The following is a 21,452-nucleotide window of genomic DNA, read 5'->3' on the forward strand; positions in this document are numbered from 1 at the left end:
TTCATTTGTCCATCAGTGACTTTTGATTCAATCAGTTATTTTGTTTGTTCTTTAGCTACTTTTGTTTGCCCTTCAGTTATACTTTTCAGTTTCTTAGTTTAATCTATAATTTAATTATAGTTAAACTTGTTGCTTTTTGCCCAGTATTATTTTGAGTTAAGCATTATCTTATAACTATTTGTCCACTTCCATTATTTCTTGTATTTAGTTATTCACTTGCCTTGTAGGGGTGTTTGGTCTTTTTGTTGGTTAAACCACTTTGTTTTTGTATATTCTTTAGTTAGGTAAGTAAGTTTAGTAAATGTATATTTTTCTTTTGTTAGGTTTAGGTCTAGGGGTAATTTTCTTTATTAGGCAGCTTTTTTTACAAATGTAAACCGGCACCCTGAAGTTCTTTGGCACTGGTGAAAAAAAGACAAAAAGAGTTTGAAATCTCTGCATAAAAAAAGGAAATAAAAACAATTCATTTTTGAAAGCGACTTTGTCCTCCATTATTATGTCACCTCCCCTACCCTAGACAGGGGGTCGTAACATAATTTGGGGGCTCGTCCGTTCCAAATTATAAAAAATATCGATCCAAATTATAATGAAGCATAGCGTTAGTTCATGCAGGACACGGAAGTCGTGCACGCCAAAGCTGTAACCAGCAGTCAGTCAGCTGATGTGAACATCAGCTTTCTATTCCCCATTCACAGCCCAGCTGGTCATTACATCACACACTCATTATCCAATCACAGCTCACGCTTGAGCAAAGAGGTTCCTATAAATACGGCTTTATATTCTCTAGGTCTTTCTTGGTTGCTGAACCAATGCATTTTGATAGCTGCTGCGAACTTCATCTGCTGCTCATCTACTGCTTTGTGCGCTGCTCTATGATATTTTGGTGCTATATGAGATGAGTCTGCTTATGATGCTGACTTTTACCACTGCTACAGCAGCCAATGCTTCTTCTATGATTGCTGCCAAACACTAATGTGCTCATAGCTTAAGCTATAGCATGCTTGCTGCCATGTAGAAATTAGGAATTGTTTGTAGCACAAAGCTAATACAGCATGCTTGCTGTCCAGACAGTAGAACCTTGATTTGTTGTAGGCTACTCTCTTCACCTTGTGGTAAGTTGAATTGTTTGTAGCTTAAAGCTAACATAACATGCTGCTGCATTTAGAAGTTTGTTTGTTTGTTATACAGCACTGCACAGTTAACATGGCATGCTGGATTCCCATGTAGAAAGCTTCAATTGTTTGTAGCTTAAAGCTAACATAGCATGCTGCTGCATTTAGAAGCTTGGTTTGTTATACAGCACTGCACAGTTAACATAGCATGCTTGCTTCCCATGTGGAAAGCTTCAATTATTTGTAGCTTAAAGCTAAAATAGCATGCTGCTGCATGTAGAATCTTTGTTGTTATACAGAACTGCACAGTTAACATAGCATGCTTCCTTCCCATGTGGAAGCTTGAATTGTTGTAGCTTAAAGCTAACACAGCATATGCTTGCTGCCATGTAAAAGCTTCGATTTGTTTGTACAGCGCTGCAAAGTTAACACATTAGCCTTGCTCCCCATGTAGGCTACTGCCTTTTATTCCCAGCAGAAGACATTTCAGTGGTTTTAAAGAGCTTTCATCAGGTAATGAAACTTGGCTATTTTAGCATTCTTATGGCTTCAGGTATAGAAATATATGGAGCTACATTTTTTGGGCCGAAAGTTAGATTTTTTTTTTTCCAAAATAAGTACTGCTTCTAAGTTCTAATGCTGTTCTGCTGAGGCACTCTTGACTCTGGGAATACCCACAATACATGGTGCAGTACCATCTAGTTGGCTCTGAAGCTTCAAGCAGAGCTTCCAACAGTTGTAGTGCTCTTTATAATATGTTATACTTATCAAAGCTGTTGTAGACAATCTGTGTGCAACGGGGCATAATATAAGACAAGAAGTCAAATTCAGACATGTATTCAAGCCAGGAAAGGAAATCACAGCATGTGTATCAAATCAATGTTGCCATGTCTGCTTATTATAAGTGACTTTGGGATTGTGTTCTGTTAAGTCACTAGCAAATATTATTACTAAACAGGGTTAATGTGAAGGAACCCCAGATTCTTATGTAATCATGGTGCAAAAAATGTTTAATATTCTAAACATTTGTTTTGCGACTTGTTTTTATAGACTTGGCGCTTGTTTCTCGTACAATCTGGCAACACGCCGTGGTGGTGTCACGTGACTACTCCTTTGGAGTAATCAGGAAGTCTCATACAATACAGCATGCATCTTGGGTATTGTAGTCTATGCAACTGACACAGTCATATCATGGTCAATTCAGTTCAATGCTTCGTGTGAGAATAAGGTGAAGGCAAGGGTGTTTTCTTTCTTAACTGGTCATATGCAGGCATTATGGCAGTGTAACTGTCATGTTAAATAAGGTACACAACTATCATGGGATATTCAAGTTAATATAATCCACTCAGTGAAGCTGTTATTTCTGCATTCCTGTTCTATTCACTTAATTTATCGCTCAAGTTCAGGTAACTATTATGTGGGTGGATTAGTTTGCAGATGCTTAAATAGATAATTACTTCATAGTGGATTTAAAGTCTTGTGAAATGGGGTGATTGCTTCAACTGTAGTGGGTTGCCCTCCAGGGGGTGCCATTTAGAGGGCAAGCAAAGATTAATCTGATTCTCTGCTGCTTCAATTCTATATCAGCTTATGACTTAGATGCAGGGAACGGATTCATAGTGCATTGCAGTAATTTGCATGTTACTTCACTTTTAGCTAACCATGTCATTGTAAAGGGATATTCATTGCTTGAATTCACACTGCTTCTGTTTTGTTTATGAGCGACTGCTATTATGGTGATCCAAGGCTTTTGATGGCATGACCTAATTTCCATCACGGATGCCGGGAAGCTTCAGGTTGGGTTGATGTTAGTTCTAAAAGTGTGAGATACTGATTCTACTACTAAAAAGCTACTTATACTTGCTGCTAACATTACAGCTATTAATCATGCTTGGCTAAATGCTGCTACTATTTTATCGTGCTACTCATTCTACTGCAGTTGAGCTGCTACTACTGCTACTATGATGAGGATACTAATGTTAATCATGCTACAGGAAAAATGTTACTGCTACATAGTAACATAGTGTCAGCAGTGGGCAGACAGAGGGAGTCCTGCTGACTGAGGCACGTTATCTAGTGCATTGCTTATTTCTCACAAAAATATTTTCAGATGCATACTTTGTCTGTTAAGTACTAAAGGAAGTTACGCACTGTCTGGCCACATCTCAAGTTGGACAAAAAACACAGCAGGTGAAAGGCGGAAATCATATAATAGTCATTATTCATTGCAAGGATAAAGGGGGTTTACTTGTCTCTGACTCATACAGGTGCTGCTGGGTTAAGTTTCATTGGATGGTTGCAGAAAGAAGAAAACTTATGATGATAATTGCAATTTAAAATAATTGCTTATTGCAAACAAAGTCTTAAAGATGCATTGCGGTCTGCTTATTGCAAACGGTACAGCTACAGTACTTTTCAGCTGCTTGGTTCCAGCATTCACAATGAAGCAGCAGGTTGCCGGTCTGCAGCCATGAACGCTACTACGTTCACCATGAGTGAATGAGTTAATCCAGCTGTTTGCTTACAGATCTCCACAGCGTCCAGACGAGAAGGCTTGCATGCTTGTCTTGTGTGTGTCTTTCCAAAAGTTCATCTAGGTGGTGTTCTGCATGCTTGTGGAACTTGAAGCTTTTGTGGATCGCTATCTACGTATCTGAGATTGACATCAGGCATAAGTATGCTGCTGAAAGTGTTGGCTGGGTTCCACTGCACTGATTGGGTAGTATGATTCTGTTTTGTATTGCATTTCTTTATCTGTGCGTGATGGGTAAGGTCCGCAGTATGCTTACTGCTGCATATAGTTATTACATTTTACACTCTTTAATTTAGTCTAGCTTGATTAATTAATTCTGAGGTCTGCAGCATGCTGCTGCTACACATAGTTTCACACTTTTGTAGGATGAACTTAACATCTTAAACTCTTAAACACTGTAAATCAGACAGGGGGGGAAAGGTGCCAACGTCATAATTTCTAACCCTAACCCTAACTAAAACCATGTTTTGTCTCTGTTCTCCATGATCCAGTATCTGCAAAGACGTCCTCTGGCGAGGCAAGACTAATGTTCTTCCTGACCGACAAGGGAAAGCCAAGGTCATGGTTCACGGCCCGGCTCTGTCTCCTCTACAAAAGATGTGGACTGCTGCGCAGCTGTATACCTCTCACTCATTTCCGCATTGCATTGGTGCAGCTACATTGGTCTAGGCTTAAACTTGAAGTTGCTGAAAAGCAATGAGTGGCATGTACTGTATGAGGAGACGGTTAAATAGAGTCTGCATTCAAAAGTGGTTGGCAATGGCATGGGTTCATTCATCAGGCTGTTGAACACATAGACGCATGCTTGCATTTGTTTAATTTAGCTTAATAATCAAATGCTGAGGAACTTCTGAAGCTCAGGATCAACTTGGCTGTTTAACACACAAATGTATGCTTACATTTAAAGCTCTCCTGAAGTACAGGATCAACATGGCTGTTGAACACACAAATGTATGCTTACATTTAAAGCTCTCTTGAAGTACAGGATCAACATGGCTGTTGCACACACAAATGTATGCTTACATTTAAAGCTCTCCTGAAGTACAGGATCAACATGGCTGTTGAACACACAAATGTATGCTTACATTAAAAGCTCTCCTGAAGTACAGGATCAACATGGCTGTTGAACACACAAATGCATGCTTGCATTTAAAGCACTCCTGAAGTACAGGATCAACATGGCTGTTGAACACACACATAGTGTATATATACGTCATTAATTGTAGGATGACCTCATTTTAAGATGCATGCTTGCATTCTTTTAGTATAGCTTAACAATCAAATGCTGAGGTCCACAGCAAGCTGCTGTTACACATAGTTAGTACACTTTATTTATCATGAATGATAAACATTAGTTATCATTCATCATAGGATGACCTCATACATATATATTTATATATATCCGATTTCTTTAAAAAGAAATAGAATGTCCTTTTCGAATCCTATTCGCGGTGCAACATAGCAGTGGGCATCGCTTTACGATACCGTCTAGGACTCCTGAGTTCAGGAATCAACAGGTTTCTGCATTCATCAGGCCTGTTGAACACATAGTCTTAAGATGCATGCTTGCATTTGTTTAGTTTAGCTTAACAATCAAATGCTGAGGAACTCCTGAAGCTCAGGAATCAACAGGGCTGTTGAACACACAAATGCATGCTTGCATTTAAAGCACTCCTGAAGTACAGGATCAACATGGCTGTTGAATACACACAGTATATATCTCATTAATTGTAGGATGACCTAATTTTAAGATGCATGCTTGCATTCTTTTAGTATAGCTTAATAATTAAATGCTTAGGTCCACAGCAAGCTTGCTGTGACACATAGTCTCTTATCACATAATTGTAGAATGACTTCAGGATGCGTGCGCATTCTATTTTAAGTCAGTAGCAGGTTTGCTACTTCACATAATATAGTATGACTGATAAAGGCGTTTTTAGGCTTGGCGTTGGCTTCCGTGTGTTGGGGGGGATTTCTGTTATGCACTCTCTGAGTATCCTAGCTGCCGCTCGGCTGAAACCAGAGAGTATGCATTTATTGGTTTTGGGGGATTTGCTTAAGCATTCTCTGAATATATGCTTAGCAGGCTGCTTCGACTAAATTCAGTGAATATTCTCCCAAGAGCGGAGCTTTAACGCCAAGCTTAACTGTATTCCATTTGTGGCAATAAATGGTTCTTTATCTACTAAGACGAGAGTGTTTCTGATTGAAATGAAGCATAGCGTTAGTTCATGCAGGACACGGAAGTCGTGCACGCCAAAGCTGTAACCAGCAGTCAGTCAGCTGATGTGAACATCAGCTTTCTATTCCCCATTCACAGCCCAGCTGGTCATTACATCACACACTCATTATCCAATCACAGCTCACGCTTGAGCAAAGAGGTTCCTATAAATACGGCTTTATATTCTCTAGGTCTTTCTTGGTTGCTGAACCAATGCATTTTGCTAGCTCCTCCTCCACCCCAGCCTCCACCTTTTGATTAGAGTCTGCTTAGGCTCAAATACTTGTGATTATCATGTATATCTGCTTTGTTTAGAGTCTGGCTTAGGCTCAAATACTTGTGGTTATCATGTATATCTGCTGTTTAAAATCTTTATAGGCTCAAATACTTGTGTTTATCATGTATATCTGCTAATTCTAACTAATATGTCAATGTATTGCTTATTGTTGATATTGTATCCCTATGGGGGATTTGCTTAAGCATTCTCTGAATATATGCTTAGCAGGCTGCTTCGACTAAATTCAGTGAATATTCTCCCAAGAGCGGAGCTTTAACGCCAAGCTTAACTGTATTCCATTTGTGGCAATAAATGGTTCTTTATCTACTAAGACGAGAGTGTTTCTGATTGAAACATAATTTGGGGACTCGGCTTGGTTCAAAAGTTTACCCCTGAAACTTATTCCTTTTTTGAGGATTATTTGAATTTGGTTTAATTCGTTCGTTTAACAGGTTGCATGGGTTTGGTTAGGTCCTTCTGGGTTTCGTTCGATCTGGTGAGTAGTCAAAACTTTGCTCCAGTTGTCTGTTTTGGTTGGCAGGTTAGGTAGAGTATTTGATTAATTGTAATGTCCGCGGTAGAACCAGATGAGGTTGCATTAACTTTCCCAACTTCTCCCACTCTAGACAAATTAGATAAATGCACTAAAATTGAGTTAAATTTGATTGCTAAAGTCTTCAAAATTTCTGTCCCATCGGGTGCCAATAAGGCCGAACTAAGGTCTCATATAGAGGAAAAACTTACTGAAAAAGGGATCATAGAGCGAGTAAGCATCGGGCTGGCGGAGAATATGGCTGGGCGTTCGGGTGAGAATGTGGAGGCGACTGCTGACACAGGCTCCCCTGCGCTCACTGAGCTTGAGGAAGGAGAGGCTAGTGTCTCACCTCAGGACTCAGAGATAGATCCGCTTATAGCTCGTACCAATGCTGGGGGGGACTCACATAGTCTAGGGCTGGCCCTCCGCCTCCGAGAGGTGGAACTCGCAACAAAAACCAAGGAGGTTGAGCTGATGCAACTCCGCATCAGGGCCGCAGAGCTCGACAGGTCACCTGCCCCCCAGCCCAGGATTTCGGGATGCTCTCAGGATTTCAACATCAGTAAGCATATTCCTTTGGTACCGCACTTTAAAGAGACAGAACTCGATTCGTACTTTGACACTTTTGAACGCATTGCAACCACGGTGAAGTGGCCAAAGAACATGTGGAGTTTATTACTGCAGTGCAAATTAGTGGGAAAAGCTCGGGATGTGTGTGCAGCCTTAACTGTTGAGGAGAGCCGCAAATATGAGGTGGTAAAAGAAACCATACTAAGGGCATATGAGTTAGTGCCGGAGGCGTACCGCCAAAGGTTCAGGTCCTGTGAGAAAACTGCCAACCAGACTTATGTAGAATTTTCCAGGGAGAAAAGTGTCTTATTTGACAAATGGTGCACTGCAAACAAGGTATTGACTATTCACCAGCTTCGTGATTTGGTATTATTAGAGGAATTTAAATCCTGTCTACCTGAGCGTATAGTTGTCTACTTAAACGAGCAGAAAGTGGATAATGTGGTTAAAGCTGCGGTGTGTGCCGATGAGTTCATTTTGACACACCGATCTGTGTTTTCTGCTCCCTCTGCACGCCGCAATCCCATGGGCGGCAGAGTGGGGGGGAATCAAAAGTTTTCTGTGTCAAAAAGCCCGCCTCGTTCTGGTTCTAATGTTGTCTCTGGTTCAGAGACTCGTGATTGTTTCTATTGTCATGAAAAGGGTCACCTCATTTCGGCATGTCCCACTCTACAACGAAAAGAAACTCAGAGTCCAAAAAAATCAAAAGCAGTTGGGTTCATTCGGTCCATTTCTCCTCCACTTTCCTCTGACACAGGGGTGCCTGTGTCAGATGAAATGGAGGAATGTTTTGGACCCTTCCTTTTGAAAGGTTCAGTGTCCCTGTCAGGTCAGGATAAGGATCAGGTACCGATCACAATCCTGCGTGATACGGGAGCGTCACAATCTCTCATGTTATATGATGTGTTGCCTTTCTCGAATAATTCCTTTTGTGGATCTGATGCTCTATTGTTGGGGGTGGAGATGAATTCATTACGCGCTCCGTTGCACTCTGTGTTTTTGCGTTCGCCCCTGGTCTCCGGTTTTGTGCAGGTGGGTACTCGCGCTCAGTTACCAGTCGGCGGCGTTTCGTTAATTCTCGGCAATGACTTGGCAGGGGAGAAAGTTTTCCCAACGCCGGAAATTGTCGAGAATCCTGTGATCGATTTGGATCAGTCTATGGGCACCTCGGTATTGTTCCCTGCCTGCGCTGTGACCCGTGCACAGGCAAGGAAGGGCTGTGATGAGAACATTAGTTTGAAGGACACTTTTATGTGTTCTGAGCAACCAGTGAATCTTCCTGCCGCCATGGTTAAGCAGAAGATGGTTGATGTGATGCCAATAAAGACTGAATTTGTGTTTGATGTCGATAAAGACACGTTCGTTTCGGCACAGCAAAATGACCCATCCCTCGCTGTTTGCTGGGGGGCCGCTCATGCGCAGGATGCGCAGAGTGCGTACAGTGTAGTGGATGGCATTTTGTTGCGCAATTGGTTCCCGCCCGGCGCTGGCAACCTCGGGTGGAACTCCGTTCAGCAGGTTGTTGTACCTGAACCTTTTCGTTCTCAAGTCCTTAGTCTCGCACATGACAATTTGGCTGGTCATTTAGGTATTCGTAAAACGTATCACCGCATTTTGCGTTATTTTTATTGGCCAGGGCTTAAATCTGATGTGTCAAATTTTTGCCGTTCGTGTCATGTTTGCCAAATGATGGGGAAGCCTAACCAGGTTATTCCTCCTGCTCCTTTATTACCTATTCCGGTGATGGGAGAGCCCTTCGAACATATCATTATTGACTGTGTTGGCCCACTTCCCAAAACGAAGTCAGGTCATCAGTATTTGTTGACTTTAATGTGTGCTGCCACTCGGTATCCGGAGGCGATTCCATTGCGCACATTAAAGGCCAAAACTGTAATAAAAGCTCTGGTTAATTTTTTTTCTATTTTTGGTTTACCCAAGTCCATTCAATCGGACAGGGGAACAAATTTCACCTCTAAAGTTTTCGCGCAGGTTGTCGCGTCCTTGTCCATTAAACACATACAGTCTAGTGCTTATCATCCTGAATCTCAGGGCGCTCTTGAGCGGTTCCATCAAACGCTCAAGTCAATGATGAAAAAGTACTGTTCTGAGACGGGCAAGTCGTGGGATGAGGGGTTACCTTTTCTGCTCATGGCCGTGCGGGAAAGTGTACAAGAGTCACTTGGTTTTAGCCCTTCTGAGCTGGTGTTCGGGCACAGTGTGCGTGGTCCTCTCCGGGTGCTCCGTGATCGCTTGCTATTGAAATCCACTGTTCCATCCTCAAATGTGTTGGATTATGTAGCTGAATTCAGAGACCGCCTGCACAATGCCTGTAACCTCGCACGCAGCGCATTGACTGCGTCCCAGGGGAAAATGAAAAAACATTTTGATCGCAAATCGGTGACACGCCAGTTTAATGTGGGTGATAGGGTGCTAATGTTGCTCCCGTTTCTCACTTCGGCCCTTCAGGCTAAATTCTGTGGCCCATATGTCATAGAAAAAAAACTTAGTGATACTGATTATGTAGTTGCGACCCCAGACCGCCGGAGTAAAACCAGAGTGTGCCATGTTAATATGCTCAAACCCTATTTTGATCGTTCTGAGAGTGTTGCGCCTTCAGTTCTACCCACCCCGGTAGCCTCAGTAGTGTCCGTCGTGCCTTCTCTATATTCCCCAGAGAGTGATGGCTTGCGTTCAAAGAGCTCGGCTGGCTCTCGGATGCAAAATTCTGAAATTCTGAAAAATCTGCCTGATTATTTGCAGCACTTGGATTCTGTGGCTCAAGCAGACGTAGTTAGTTTGATTGAAAATAACCCCATTTTATTTTCAGACATACCTTCCCGCACTACTGTCCTATCACATGATGTGGAAGTAGGTGTGAATCCTCCCATTAAACAACATGCTTATCGGGTAAATCCTACTAAACGCTCATTGTTTAAGAAGGAGGTTGATTATTTGCTAGATAATGGCCTTGCCATTCCCAGCTCTAGCGCATGGAGTTCGCCTTGTCTGCTCGTGCCAAAATCTGACGGCAGTCAACGCTTCTGCACAGATTACAGAAAGGTAAATAATGTTACCAAACCTGATTCGTATCCTCTGCCTCGCATGGAGGACTGTGTAGACCGTGTTGGTGCTGCTAAATTTGTTACAAAACTTGATTTACTTAAAGGGTACTGGCAGGTCCCTTTAACTGCTCGTGCTTCAGATATCTCTGCCTTTGTTACCCCCGATGGTCTCTATCAGTATACTGTGATGCCATTCGGACTCCGTAATGCACCTGCTACGTTCCAACGGCTTATGCACAATGTGTTAGCTGGGGTGGAAAATTGTGAGGTGTACCTCGATGATGTTGTTGCTTTTTCTGATACGTGGCCTGAGCACATGCACACTCTTGGTTTAATCTTCGGCAGGTTGGCGGGCGCTAATCTGACTCTAAATTTGTCAAAGTGTGAATTTGGTCGTGCCACCGTTACGTATCTGGGAAAAGAGGTAGGTCAGGGTCAAGTTCGGGCCATTGATGCCAAGGTCAAGGCCATAGTGGACTACCCTGTACCTACGTCACGCCGTAGTCTCCGCCGTTTTCTAGGAATGTCGAGCTACTATCGTGCCTTCTGTAAAAATTTCGCTGATGTAGTTGCTCCCCTTACCAGTTTGACCAGTGTGAAAAAGCCTTATGTTTGGTCGCCTGCTTGCCAGCATGCTTTTGAGTCCTGTAAGGCTCTTCTTTGCAGCACTCCTGTCCTGGCTGCCCCAAACTTCAAAATGCCTTTTAAGTTGGAGGTGGATGCGAGTGGAAGTGGAGCCGGAGCAGTACTGCTGCAGGAGGATGACGTAGGTATTGACCATCCAAACTGTTATTTCTCAAAGAAATTTAATGCACCTCAGAGTAATTACAGTACTATTGAGAAAGAGGCTCTCTCTTTATTGCTTGCTCTGCAATTTTTTTGAGGTTTACGTGGGATCTAGCCCATTGCCTGTAGTTGTTTATACTGATCATAACCCTTTGGTTTTTCTGAGACAGATGAAAAATTCGAATCAAAGGCTCATGCGATGGTCATTACTGGTACAGGATTTCAACTTAGAGATTCGTCACAAGAAAGGAGTTGATAATGTCTTGGCAGATGCCCTTTCTCGTGTTTATGCCCCAGCTTAAGAAACTTCTTTTTGGGGGGGGGGGGTTTTCTTTAAGGGGGGGGGTGTTACGGCCCTAGCCGTATGGTTATATTATGTGTGGTTATATTTTGGTTATATGTCTGTGCTATGTGTGGCTTGTGTTATATTGTTGTCTTTCTGTGTTCCATATAAGGTCATGAGTGGTGGTGGAAGCTGTGAGTCTGAGTCTGGGTGTGGTGCTGGTATGAGTGAGTGAGTGATTGCCTTCCAGCTGTCCAGATTGACAGGTCCAGCCTCTGGCCCTGTTCTCCTGCTCCCATTCGTCGCCCCTTTGTCTCCGCCCTAGCCAGGGCTGGCTGTTCTCTGAAGCTCACCTACAAAAGCTCATTCTGCTCTGTCTGTCATGGGGACTGGTTGCTCTCACTTGAAAGAGCTGCAGAGATTCAATCCCTCTGTCTCCCCGAACCCATGTAGCCTGGTCTGATCTGTTCTGTTTTGTTTCTGTTTCTTTGCCTTCTGTTTGTTCATTTGTCCATCAGTGACTTTTGATTCAATCAGTTATTTTGTTTGTTCTTTAGCTACTTTTGTTTGCCCTTCAGTTATACTTTTCAGTTTCTTAGTTTAATCTATAATTTAATTATAGTTAAACTTGTTGCTTTTTGCCCAGTATTATTTTGAGTTAAGCATTATCTTATAACTATTTGTCCACTTCCATTATTTCTTGTATTTAGTTATTCACTTGCCTTGTAGGGGTGTTTGGTCTTTTTGTTGGTTAAACCACTTTGTTTTTGTATATTCTTTAGTTAGGTAAGTAAGTTTAGTAAATGTATATTTTTCTTTTGTTAGGTTTAGGTCTAGGGGTAATTTTCTTTATTAGGCAGCTTTTTTTACAAATGTAAACCGGCACCCTGAAGTTCTTTGGCACTGGTGAAAAAAAGACAAAAAGAGTTTGAAATCTCTGCATAAAAAAAGGAAATAAAAACAATTCATTTTTGAAAGCGACTTTGTCCTCCATTATTATGTCACCTCCCCTACCCTAGACAGGGGGTCGTAACAATGCTATTTTTGAAACGCAGAAGAAATCAAAAAAATGACACAGATGCGTTCCCGGATTGAATGGATTAATCTAAATCTGCAACTAAAGTTTTCAAATAATTGTAGTCGAGTAAAAAGTAAAACATTTGCATATGCAGTGGAGTTGAAGTCTAACCTACTCAAGTAAAGTAAAAGTACCTACAATGTTTACTTAATTATAGAAGAGTTCCATGACACTGTCTCTGCCCGTGTCACTGAGTCCCTCTCCTCTGACTATGTGCTCCTGAAGGTGCTACTGCAGATGGCTTCTGTTCAGCTTCTCTGAAAAAAAGCAGATCTAGGTGTCCCTGTCATCGTATCCCATGGTGTGGCTCAAGTCCTCAGAAAACTCATCTCTGTTCAATAGAAGGGACCTGTCAGGTATTTTCTTCTCCCCCAAAACTGTCCCTGAAGGATCTTTGCGATACCTTTTTGTACTGTGAAGCGTGATAATACGTGTATCAGATATTTGATATTCCATACCGATTGGCTATAATTGGCTACCATTATTTGTAAGAGGGTTCTATTTATAAGAAAGAAAGAAAGAAAGAAAATCATGAACGCATTGTCCAAATTGGAATCACGTTTTGAAAGGACCGTCCGCAATGCACAGTCAAAAGCAATTTCACGGTTTTGCGTGCCACAAATGCGACAAATGTCACTTTTTATTATTTAATATATTTATTATGTTTTTTACCCCTTTCACCTTTGACCATGAAAGTGAAATGATAGCTCTACCTAACCTCTGAAAGGAAAAGCAGTTCTTATGGATAACTATAGAAACATGTCAAAGCTTTATATCAAAACCATTCAAAAGATTTATCTGCGAGCCACTTCACTGCAGTACTACTTGAGAGTGAGAATCCATGATTTTAAAATTCATGGACCTTGTCAAATCTAAATCCGTGCAGATGGTTTTTAAAGCAAGGAACTATTTACTTCCAACGAACCTTCAAACAATGTTTAAGGATAGAGAAGGAAGGTCTGACCTAAGAAGGAAGGAAGATTTGCAGCAGCCTGCCAGCATGTCAGTACTACTCATAAAAGTATGTGCATTTCTGTCTGCGGGATTACTCTTTACTTACTCTGAACTATATGAAGAGATTAAACAAAGTAAAAGTATGCCACAGTTGAAATACCAATTTAAGAACATTAGAGGTTTGTGAGGGTACTGCATTGTGTAGTTGTATCTATATGTATTTATTTATGTGTAAATGTGTTTTTTCTATTTTTGCTTTTAATATATATGTTTCTTATTTGTGTTAATATAAAACTGTTATGAAGGGGTAGGACATTATAAGCTTCTTCCTGCTCCTTTTCGAACACATCTATGATTTATTGTTCATTGAGATTATTGGATTTGTTTTAATTGATGTTGTATTTTTTACCTTTTATTGTTTCATTGTGACTGTTTTATAACAAATATAACAAATACAGAAAGAATGTGTAAAGGAAGTAAATGAGATTTGTTTGATACATTTTGAGTTTGAGTGCTTTTTTGCCAGAAGCATACAGTAATATGGAGACAGCTCCCCTTACATACAACATCCTGATGCAGTTAACCACAAGAACTTAAGTAAAGTAAAAAATACCTCAAATGGTACTTAAATACAGTACTTGAGTAAATCTAAATGTTACTTTCCACCACTGAAAATGGGGTGTGTGTCGTGACTCTGCAGTCCTGACTGAGATCCCACAGCTTGGGATCTCCTCTCCAGTGGAGTAAAAAATCGCACCCTGTGTGAAGGAAGCGGTGCCTTTGATGAGTGGCCTCCTGGTGGCGCTATAATAGGGCGGGGCGGGGCTTCAGCAATCAATGCTCGTCCCAATTGGTGGTGTAAGTCCACATACCAAATTTGGACTTGCTGGCATGCTGCGAACTGGAGTTATAGCTGTTTTAAGGCCGTGCTCAAACGGACATCCGGGCTCAAACGGACATAACGGACAAACGGACATCCAGGCTCAAACGGACATACGGACGGACATAGTCAGGTGTAGAGCGGCTGGCACCGCTAAAAATATGATGCATTATTTGTCTTAAAGCTCATCCATTGAAGCTGGTCTCTAAACACAGAGGGACTCCACCTGGAGAGGAGAGGAGAGGAGAGGAGAGGCAGTTCCACATCACTGGTTTTCTTCAGAACAACCCAGTTAAGCCACATGCAATTATGTTGGTTTGCCGTTCTTCACGTTTTCATATGAAAGTAATATTTCAATTCAAACTAAAATCACCTGGAATATTGAGACTTTCATTCGTAGTTGATTTAAAAACAGACCTAAATTATAACAACATGATTAACAGCTAAATATTAAAATGAAGTGAATCCGTCCGTCCGTCCGTCCGTCCGTCCGTCCATCTGTCTGTCCGTCCTTCCATCCGTAGTATTCCTCCGCTCTGTCCTGCTCTTATTGCATCACCATGACAACAGAGACTGACTCTGTCCAGGTGAAGTTGGGAGAAAAATGTATTCTGTCAGTGGGTTGAGCTGTTGCATTTACCAGAACACAGACAGAGTCGGACAGTCAGACAGACGCAGAGATATGCTCATGTCAGACTATATAGTCAGAGTTACTGGACTAGAGCAGAACTCTGTAGGGCCAACATCAATCCTTCAGAGAGTCATAGACAGATTCACACATGCACAGACAGCCGGCTGCATTCTTAAATAAATAAAATGTATTTGTTGTGTCAGTGTAGCGAGAACAGAACATCATGTTTCTACGTGTCGGCGTGTGAACAACTGTTCACACAAATGCCCGTTCAACTGACACTCTGCAGGGTTTGGATCCCATAAGGTTTACACTTCACAGTGCAGTGTTGATTTCGTCGACTAAAACTATGACGAAAAATGTACGTCGACTACCTTTTTTCACAGACGAAAACTAAAGGAAAACTAAATAAAAACTAAGGTACGATGACTGAAACTAAACTAAACTATAGACTAAATATATTGACAATTTCGTCAACAAATAAAAAATAGACTAATATGTTAGTGAGGGACTATAGTGGAGAAAAGATCCAGTAGAACTAAAAGACAAGTTATTTTATGCTTGGTTGCGCTCGGGTGCTGCGCTCTGAAAATAGCAGATCTACAAGCCCACAACGCGTCGCAGCGCGACACGTTGTGGGCTTGTAGATCGGCTATTTTCAGCATGCAACCAAGTGTAAAATCAGTCATTACGACGCCATCAAGGCACCGCCAAAATACATTTTAGTCGACTAAATCAATTGTAGATTTAGTCGACTATAGTCTTAAGATATTTGGTCGACTAAAACTAGACAAAAACTAAAACATTTCAGGTGACTAAAATATGACTAAAACTAAACGGAATTTTATTCAAAAGACTATGACTAAAAATAAATAAAAAATTGCTGTCAAAATCAACACTGTGCAAAAGTTTTCAGATATTGAAGAACTGGTAGGATGAATGGACTCGTCGCTGCATGGTGTCCAAAACTGTTACTTTGGAACTCATTATTTCCGTCCGCCAGCTCCCTGTTCTTTTTACCCCCAGGCTCTATATTTTTTTCTCGCTCGCACATCAACAAGCGCGTTAATCAACACTTTAGCAGCGATTCGATGACAGAATATAAGTCACATCTGCCACAGATATGCGTGGCTTTGTGTCTTTTGTATTCCAGACGGTGTTAATGCGGCATAAGCACTGACACATTGTTATTGAATAAAGTATGTTTTCAAAGTTTCAGACAGTGTGTGGGATCAATCACTTTTTTTGCAGACATCTCTGGGTTTCCTGACTATGAACCTTCCATTCCAGACAGAGCTCTGAGCAGCAAGTGACCTGCACTGACACGAGCTGGACGAGCTGCGCTGAAGTGGTTTACACCTGCAGGGTTGTGTCAAGATGGTCAGGGCCATACGAGTACCGAGATAAAAGTAATATAAAGGGAAAACAGAAAACAGATCTAGTGTACAGTATGAGGCCAAAAAAGGCATTTGAAATTCTTAATAAAATATTAAAACAATGTAATTTTCCTTTAAATTTGTAGGGGGAAAAAGCAAGAAAACGCCATGATGTTTGCATAATTCGTGGTTGCAAAATGAACTACTTTTCTCCAGTGCGTTTAAATTAAGATTGTGTTATTTGAATATTATATTTTGTCATTCAAATGGCTTGATTATGTACAATGCTCTTGATCTTTTTTTCTGATGAGGTTTGTCCATATTGTCTGACTGTTTCTAATACATTGGGAAGTTGGCCCACAGTGCGCAAATCGTTGTGATAGGTCTGCAAATCACCCTTGTACACAATCATATTTAATTGCCATGTATTTGTGCCAGTTCAAAGCAACATTTTATTAAGATATGATGGCAATGTGTCTGCAAAACAAAACATAAATGTCTCAATGAAGAAATCTATATTTTAAAGGAGTAGTTCTCCCCAAAAAAATACTTATTGTCAATCAATTACACATGCCATGAAGCCTTGAATTCATGGAGATTCTTTTTGGTTTTTGCCACATTCCTAAGCCAATAATGTGTTGACCGGCTGGCTGCTCAATAGGAGACTATTTTGGTCTCCTACTCTTTGAGTCTCCGCCGGTCATCACATTATTGGCATAGGAATGCGACACAAACAGAACCCTCTCACAAACAAAATAATATCCATGAATTCAAGGTTGGGTGTTTAATTGATAGGAAAAAAAATAATAGTTTAATTCTATTTGGCCAGCACCTCCACGGCCCACTGGGAAGTGCTCTGAGGCCCACCAGTGGGATGTGGCCCACCAGTTGAGAAAGGCTGGTTTAGACAATGCTGGGTGCTGGAGTTTGTCCTAATTAAGAGCCAGCTTCACCAGTGACCAGATTGCATCAATCTTCCTGATGACTTCCTGTGTCAGTGTGACTCTGAGACAGAACATTCTCTTCTTTATTTAAAACTTTGTTTCACCTGAAAGTGTCAATTACAGCAGACACACAGCTTCATGCCAGGCACAACAATATAGACATGATTTTACACCCAGGAACCAATCAGAGCTAAATCAGTTTGTGTGCCTCAGTAAGGGCTTGTGTGTGTTGTCTTGTTTTTTCTGGGTCGCTGTTGCGCTGTGTGTGTGTGTGTGTGTGTGTGTGTGTACAACCCAGTCTCTATGCTTAAACGTTCGTATTGTACAATTTCGCAATGTTCGAAAACGTCAGTATTGAACGAAATATCGATAAATTTCGTTAGTATGGAACGTTTCATTGGTCTGCTGTCTGAGGACCAGACGTCTGTATCGAACATCTGGACAATGCGACGTAAATACATCCCGAATCAAACAATAATAATAATAATAATAATAACTAGCACTAATTCATTGTTTTTAGAGCTGTTAAATGTTTAACACTGGGTTCTTCTGTTCAGGGCCAGGCACTTACCGTACTGAATGTTGTTTATTTGCTGTTAATATCCTGAATCAAACAATAATAATAATAATAAGCCATAATTAAATGTGTTTAGAGCTTTAAGAATGTTTAATTCAGAGGGTTTATGAGGAGTTAAGTCAATCGTTTATTTGGTGGCCACGACCACACTGTTTTTTTCCCGCAACAGCGCCACAAACCATTGAGATACATACAGTGGCCGAACACAGTATTGTGGGTTGTCTTTAGATCCCATATTCTGAGAGGACATTGAGCCCTCATTGGCTAAAGGACCAGCCAATGAGGAAAAAGTGCCACATTAGTCACGACTTTATTGTCATATACTTGATAATACTTGATAACAATGGGCATAATTACCATTACTATCATTACGATTAATACAATTCTAGGACAACTCAAGTCATAAAGGGTAAAAAGAAAACCTAAGAAGTTTCCTGAATAACCATAGACTAGGTTTTAATATATACAATGTTGCAGCCTCCCAATGGGGCCGGTGTTCAGATTTGCACCTTCCTTGGTGATTGATGTTTTGTGTTGGCTATAATGTTGCAGCCAAAAATGAATAATATACATAATACATCCATTCAAATAGTATCATGTGGTGAACTGTAACAGATCTGCCTTATATATAATCTAGAAATGTACAAATTATGCAAGAAGATTGTGCAAGATAATGTCCAAGACTGATGAATGTGTTGAATACATGAATAAAGACAGACCTTTTATTTTCCAGAACTCTTTAGAATAGTCATTGCTGTCCAAAGTCCAAAACCATTACTTTTCATGAAATGCAAAAAAAAAAAAAAAAACGGGTGTTCCAATGGATCCAATGTAGTTATTTAGTCACAATCTCTTGTAAATACTGTTCATTGGTAGCCTGGCTCCAGCCCATGAATCGCTAGCCACGGCCATTAAAAAAATATGTTCAGGCGATTCTGGTCTGGTGACGCTCTCATAGGAGGTCTCAGCCTCGGTTGAAAATCTGTACGACGAATCGGGATCGGGATAATCCAGTATGAACCACTCGCCAAAGAGTCTTTGAAAAAAAAAACTTTGGCCACGCCCCCATCTCAGCAATCGGCTGCATTGAGAGGGCTTTCAGACTGAATAATGGAGTGAAACGAAATGAAAATTCAGGTGTCAGGCTAGTTCATTGGTTAAACCCACAGACATTCTTAACCACTTTCAACATGGTGTTCCTGGCTTGTAGATCTGCTATTTTTGCTATACTGTTCTGACTCTTGTACAACAACGTAGGACATTAAAGGTGCAGTATGTGATTTGTTTTAGTTTTATCTTGTTAAAAAAAGTGTTAAATATGTCTATATTGACGGTAAATATTGCTCTAGTGTGTTTGTTCAGTAAAAGAGGTCTGTCCTTCCTTGTATTGTCTTTTCAGCTCTTTAACAGAATATACCTTTTCAGGTCGAGATACCAATTGTATCCAATCAGGAGAAGGAACTCATACATGACAAACAAGTACAAATGGAAGAGATGACACAAAATGAGCACACAAAAGTGGAACACTATAACACTGAAGCTGATAAATGGGTACTCTCTCCTGTTTGGCCGAAATGTGGCAACCAAAAGAAAGAAAAGAAAGAAAGAAAGAAAGAAAGAAAGAAAGAAACATAGAAGGTTTGTGCCCGACAGCGAGGTTATGTTAGAGATGGAGTGCATGCAGTGTGGAGGCTGAGTGCTCTTCCAGCAGGGGAGATTCCACAGTACCCTGCCACAGCACCCTGCCCCAGCACCCTGTCACAGCACCCTGCCACAGCATGCGCTGTCATCTGCGCACATACAGTATCAATCTGTGAACACTTCAGAGAGCACTGGTCCAATGTAACATTCACAATTTACTCATGATATGTACGTATTTGCAATTTTGAGGCACTTCAAGTAATATTTTCATATTTGTCAAGGTGCACTGTCGGGCGTGCACTCACATGCTCATGCGCTCCCCCACTTCTTTCTTTTCTCCTCTTTTCTCCCCAATTCAGTCGTTAGCCTTCGTCCTATAGAGGTATAAAACTAGAGGGCGGATTGCCCCGCCCCCAGCTATCATTTCAATGAAAGTGCTCACTGGCGTTTTGAAGCACCCGGAAGCCTGCCGAAAGTAGAATTATTGAGACGTTTTTGGGGACACCATAGAGTTATGAGCATGCGCACTAGTGTCCTTTTTGCATCCTACGGCAGCCCGTGTGTCAAGGTATGAACGCAAGATATTTATTAAATACACTCGAGATGCATATTTATATATAAATGCATATGTATTTATGTATAATATGTTTACATATGTATATTTATATATATAAATATCTCTCAATACGTTTTGCTCCTGCATGTATTTCTCCCTGCCTGCAGTTCCAGCTTTGGCCACTGGGGTGGCAGCTTCAATGTTTCTCAGCAACTCTGGGGGCTTGGTCCTACTCCTCCGGCCCAACACTCCCTGCTGACAGGTCCCGCCCCCAACCCGTAGGATTACGTGCATTTACAATTATCACCCTCCCCGCCCGGCTTCCCTCCCCTGAACACGGGCCAATTATGTGTTCGTGTAGAGACGCTCGACAAAGCCGGATGCACCGAGGTGGATTTGAACCCACGACCTCCGTGGTGGTGGGCAGACACTTTTACCACTGTGACACCTGAGCGCTGCTCCCCCCGCTTCTAGAAATAGCACTATACCCCATGGGAAAAGCCCTTCAACATAAGCTAGCAACAACGCAATATTAAAGGACGACACCCATTTTCAACCTATCTTCATATAATTGGTCCTCACTAATGCTCATGACAAAATGGTACCTTTCTTTTCCGACTCAGTTTGTGTCTCATAGGGCTGTGGACACTTCAGAAACCTACCTACCAGTGACATCATCATTAGGCAGGTACGATTTCAATTTGTATTATCTTGTTTTTATTAATGCAAGAACAATGGCTTCCATTTTAGCATGCTAACCTTTCAGGAATACAAAGCCTGCAGTTTCTATTAGCTAGTATTCCCAATCGATGATGTCACTGGTAGGCGGGTTTCTGAAACAATGGTACCATGTTACTCAGATGAGCATTACAATGAGCATGAGGACCAATTATATGAAGATAGGTTTGAAAATGGGTGAAGTCGTCCTTTAAGAATGGAAACCAATCACCAACTGTCCACTGACCCTCAATAGGACAAGGACAACCTCCCAGGAGAAAAAGATAACAGAAGAGAATTGGGAATGCTCAGAAAGAGGGTATACAGGCATGCAATAGGGGCAGAGTGGGCCATAGTGAAATCATAAAGTAGTATAATCTATTGTATATTGCAAGTTGCATATCTTATTTCTATATACATTTATACTTTTCCTTTTCTTTTGCCACCTTAATGATGGTGTTGCCTTGACTGTATGTCTCTCTCTCTCTCTCTCTCCATCATGCTTTGTTTACTGTACTTTTCCCCCTCTGGGCCTTTAACCTGTTTTTAACTGCTGTACTGTACAGGCACCTGAAATGATCAATAAAGGTCTTATCTGATCGTATGCCTTGCCCTAAAGGTAACCATTAACATCTAAAAGCAGACACTCGACCACTGTATGTAGCACAGAGCAGATATATGTATGCTCTATAATTCACCTGCACAGCATGCGGCGGCTT

At 41.3% G+C, this 21,452-nt stretch overlaps 1 protein-coding gene across 1 annotated transcript in view; it reads right to left on the reverse strand.

Annotated features, from left to right (window-relative positions):
- Positions 1-14,496: 14,496 nt before the first annotated feature.
- Positions 14,497-21,452, reverse strand: part of LOC311039501 (putative E3 ubiquitin-protein ligase TRIML1) — a gene marked incomplete at its 3' end in the record, with an annotated part of 56,584 nt that continues 49,628 nt past the window's right edge. Inside the window, exon 5 of the mRNA XM_084049425.1 lies at positions 14,497-14,517. Within this exon, the coding sequence (XP_083905551.1) occupies positions 14,497-14,517 (21 nt within the window). The remainder of the gene's footprint in view (positions 14,518-21,452) is intronic.

Source organism: Gymnoscopelus microlampas (assembly GCF_963454915.1).
Source record: "Gymnoscopelus microlampas genome assembly, chromosome: 3".
In the NCBI taxonomy this organism is placed as follows: Eukaryota; Metazoa; Chordata; class Actinopteri; order Myctophiformes; family Myctophidae; genus Gymnoscopelus; species Gymnoscopelus microlampas.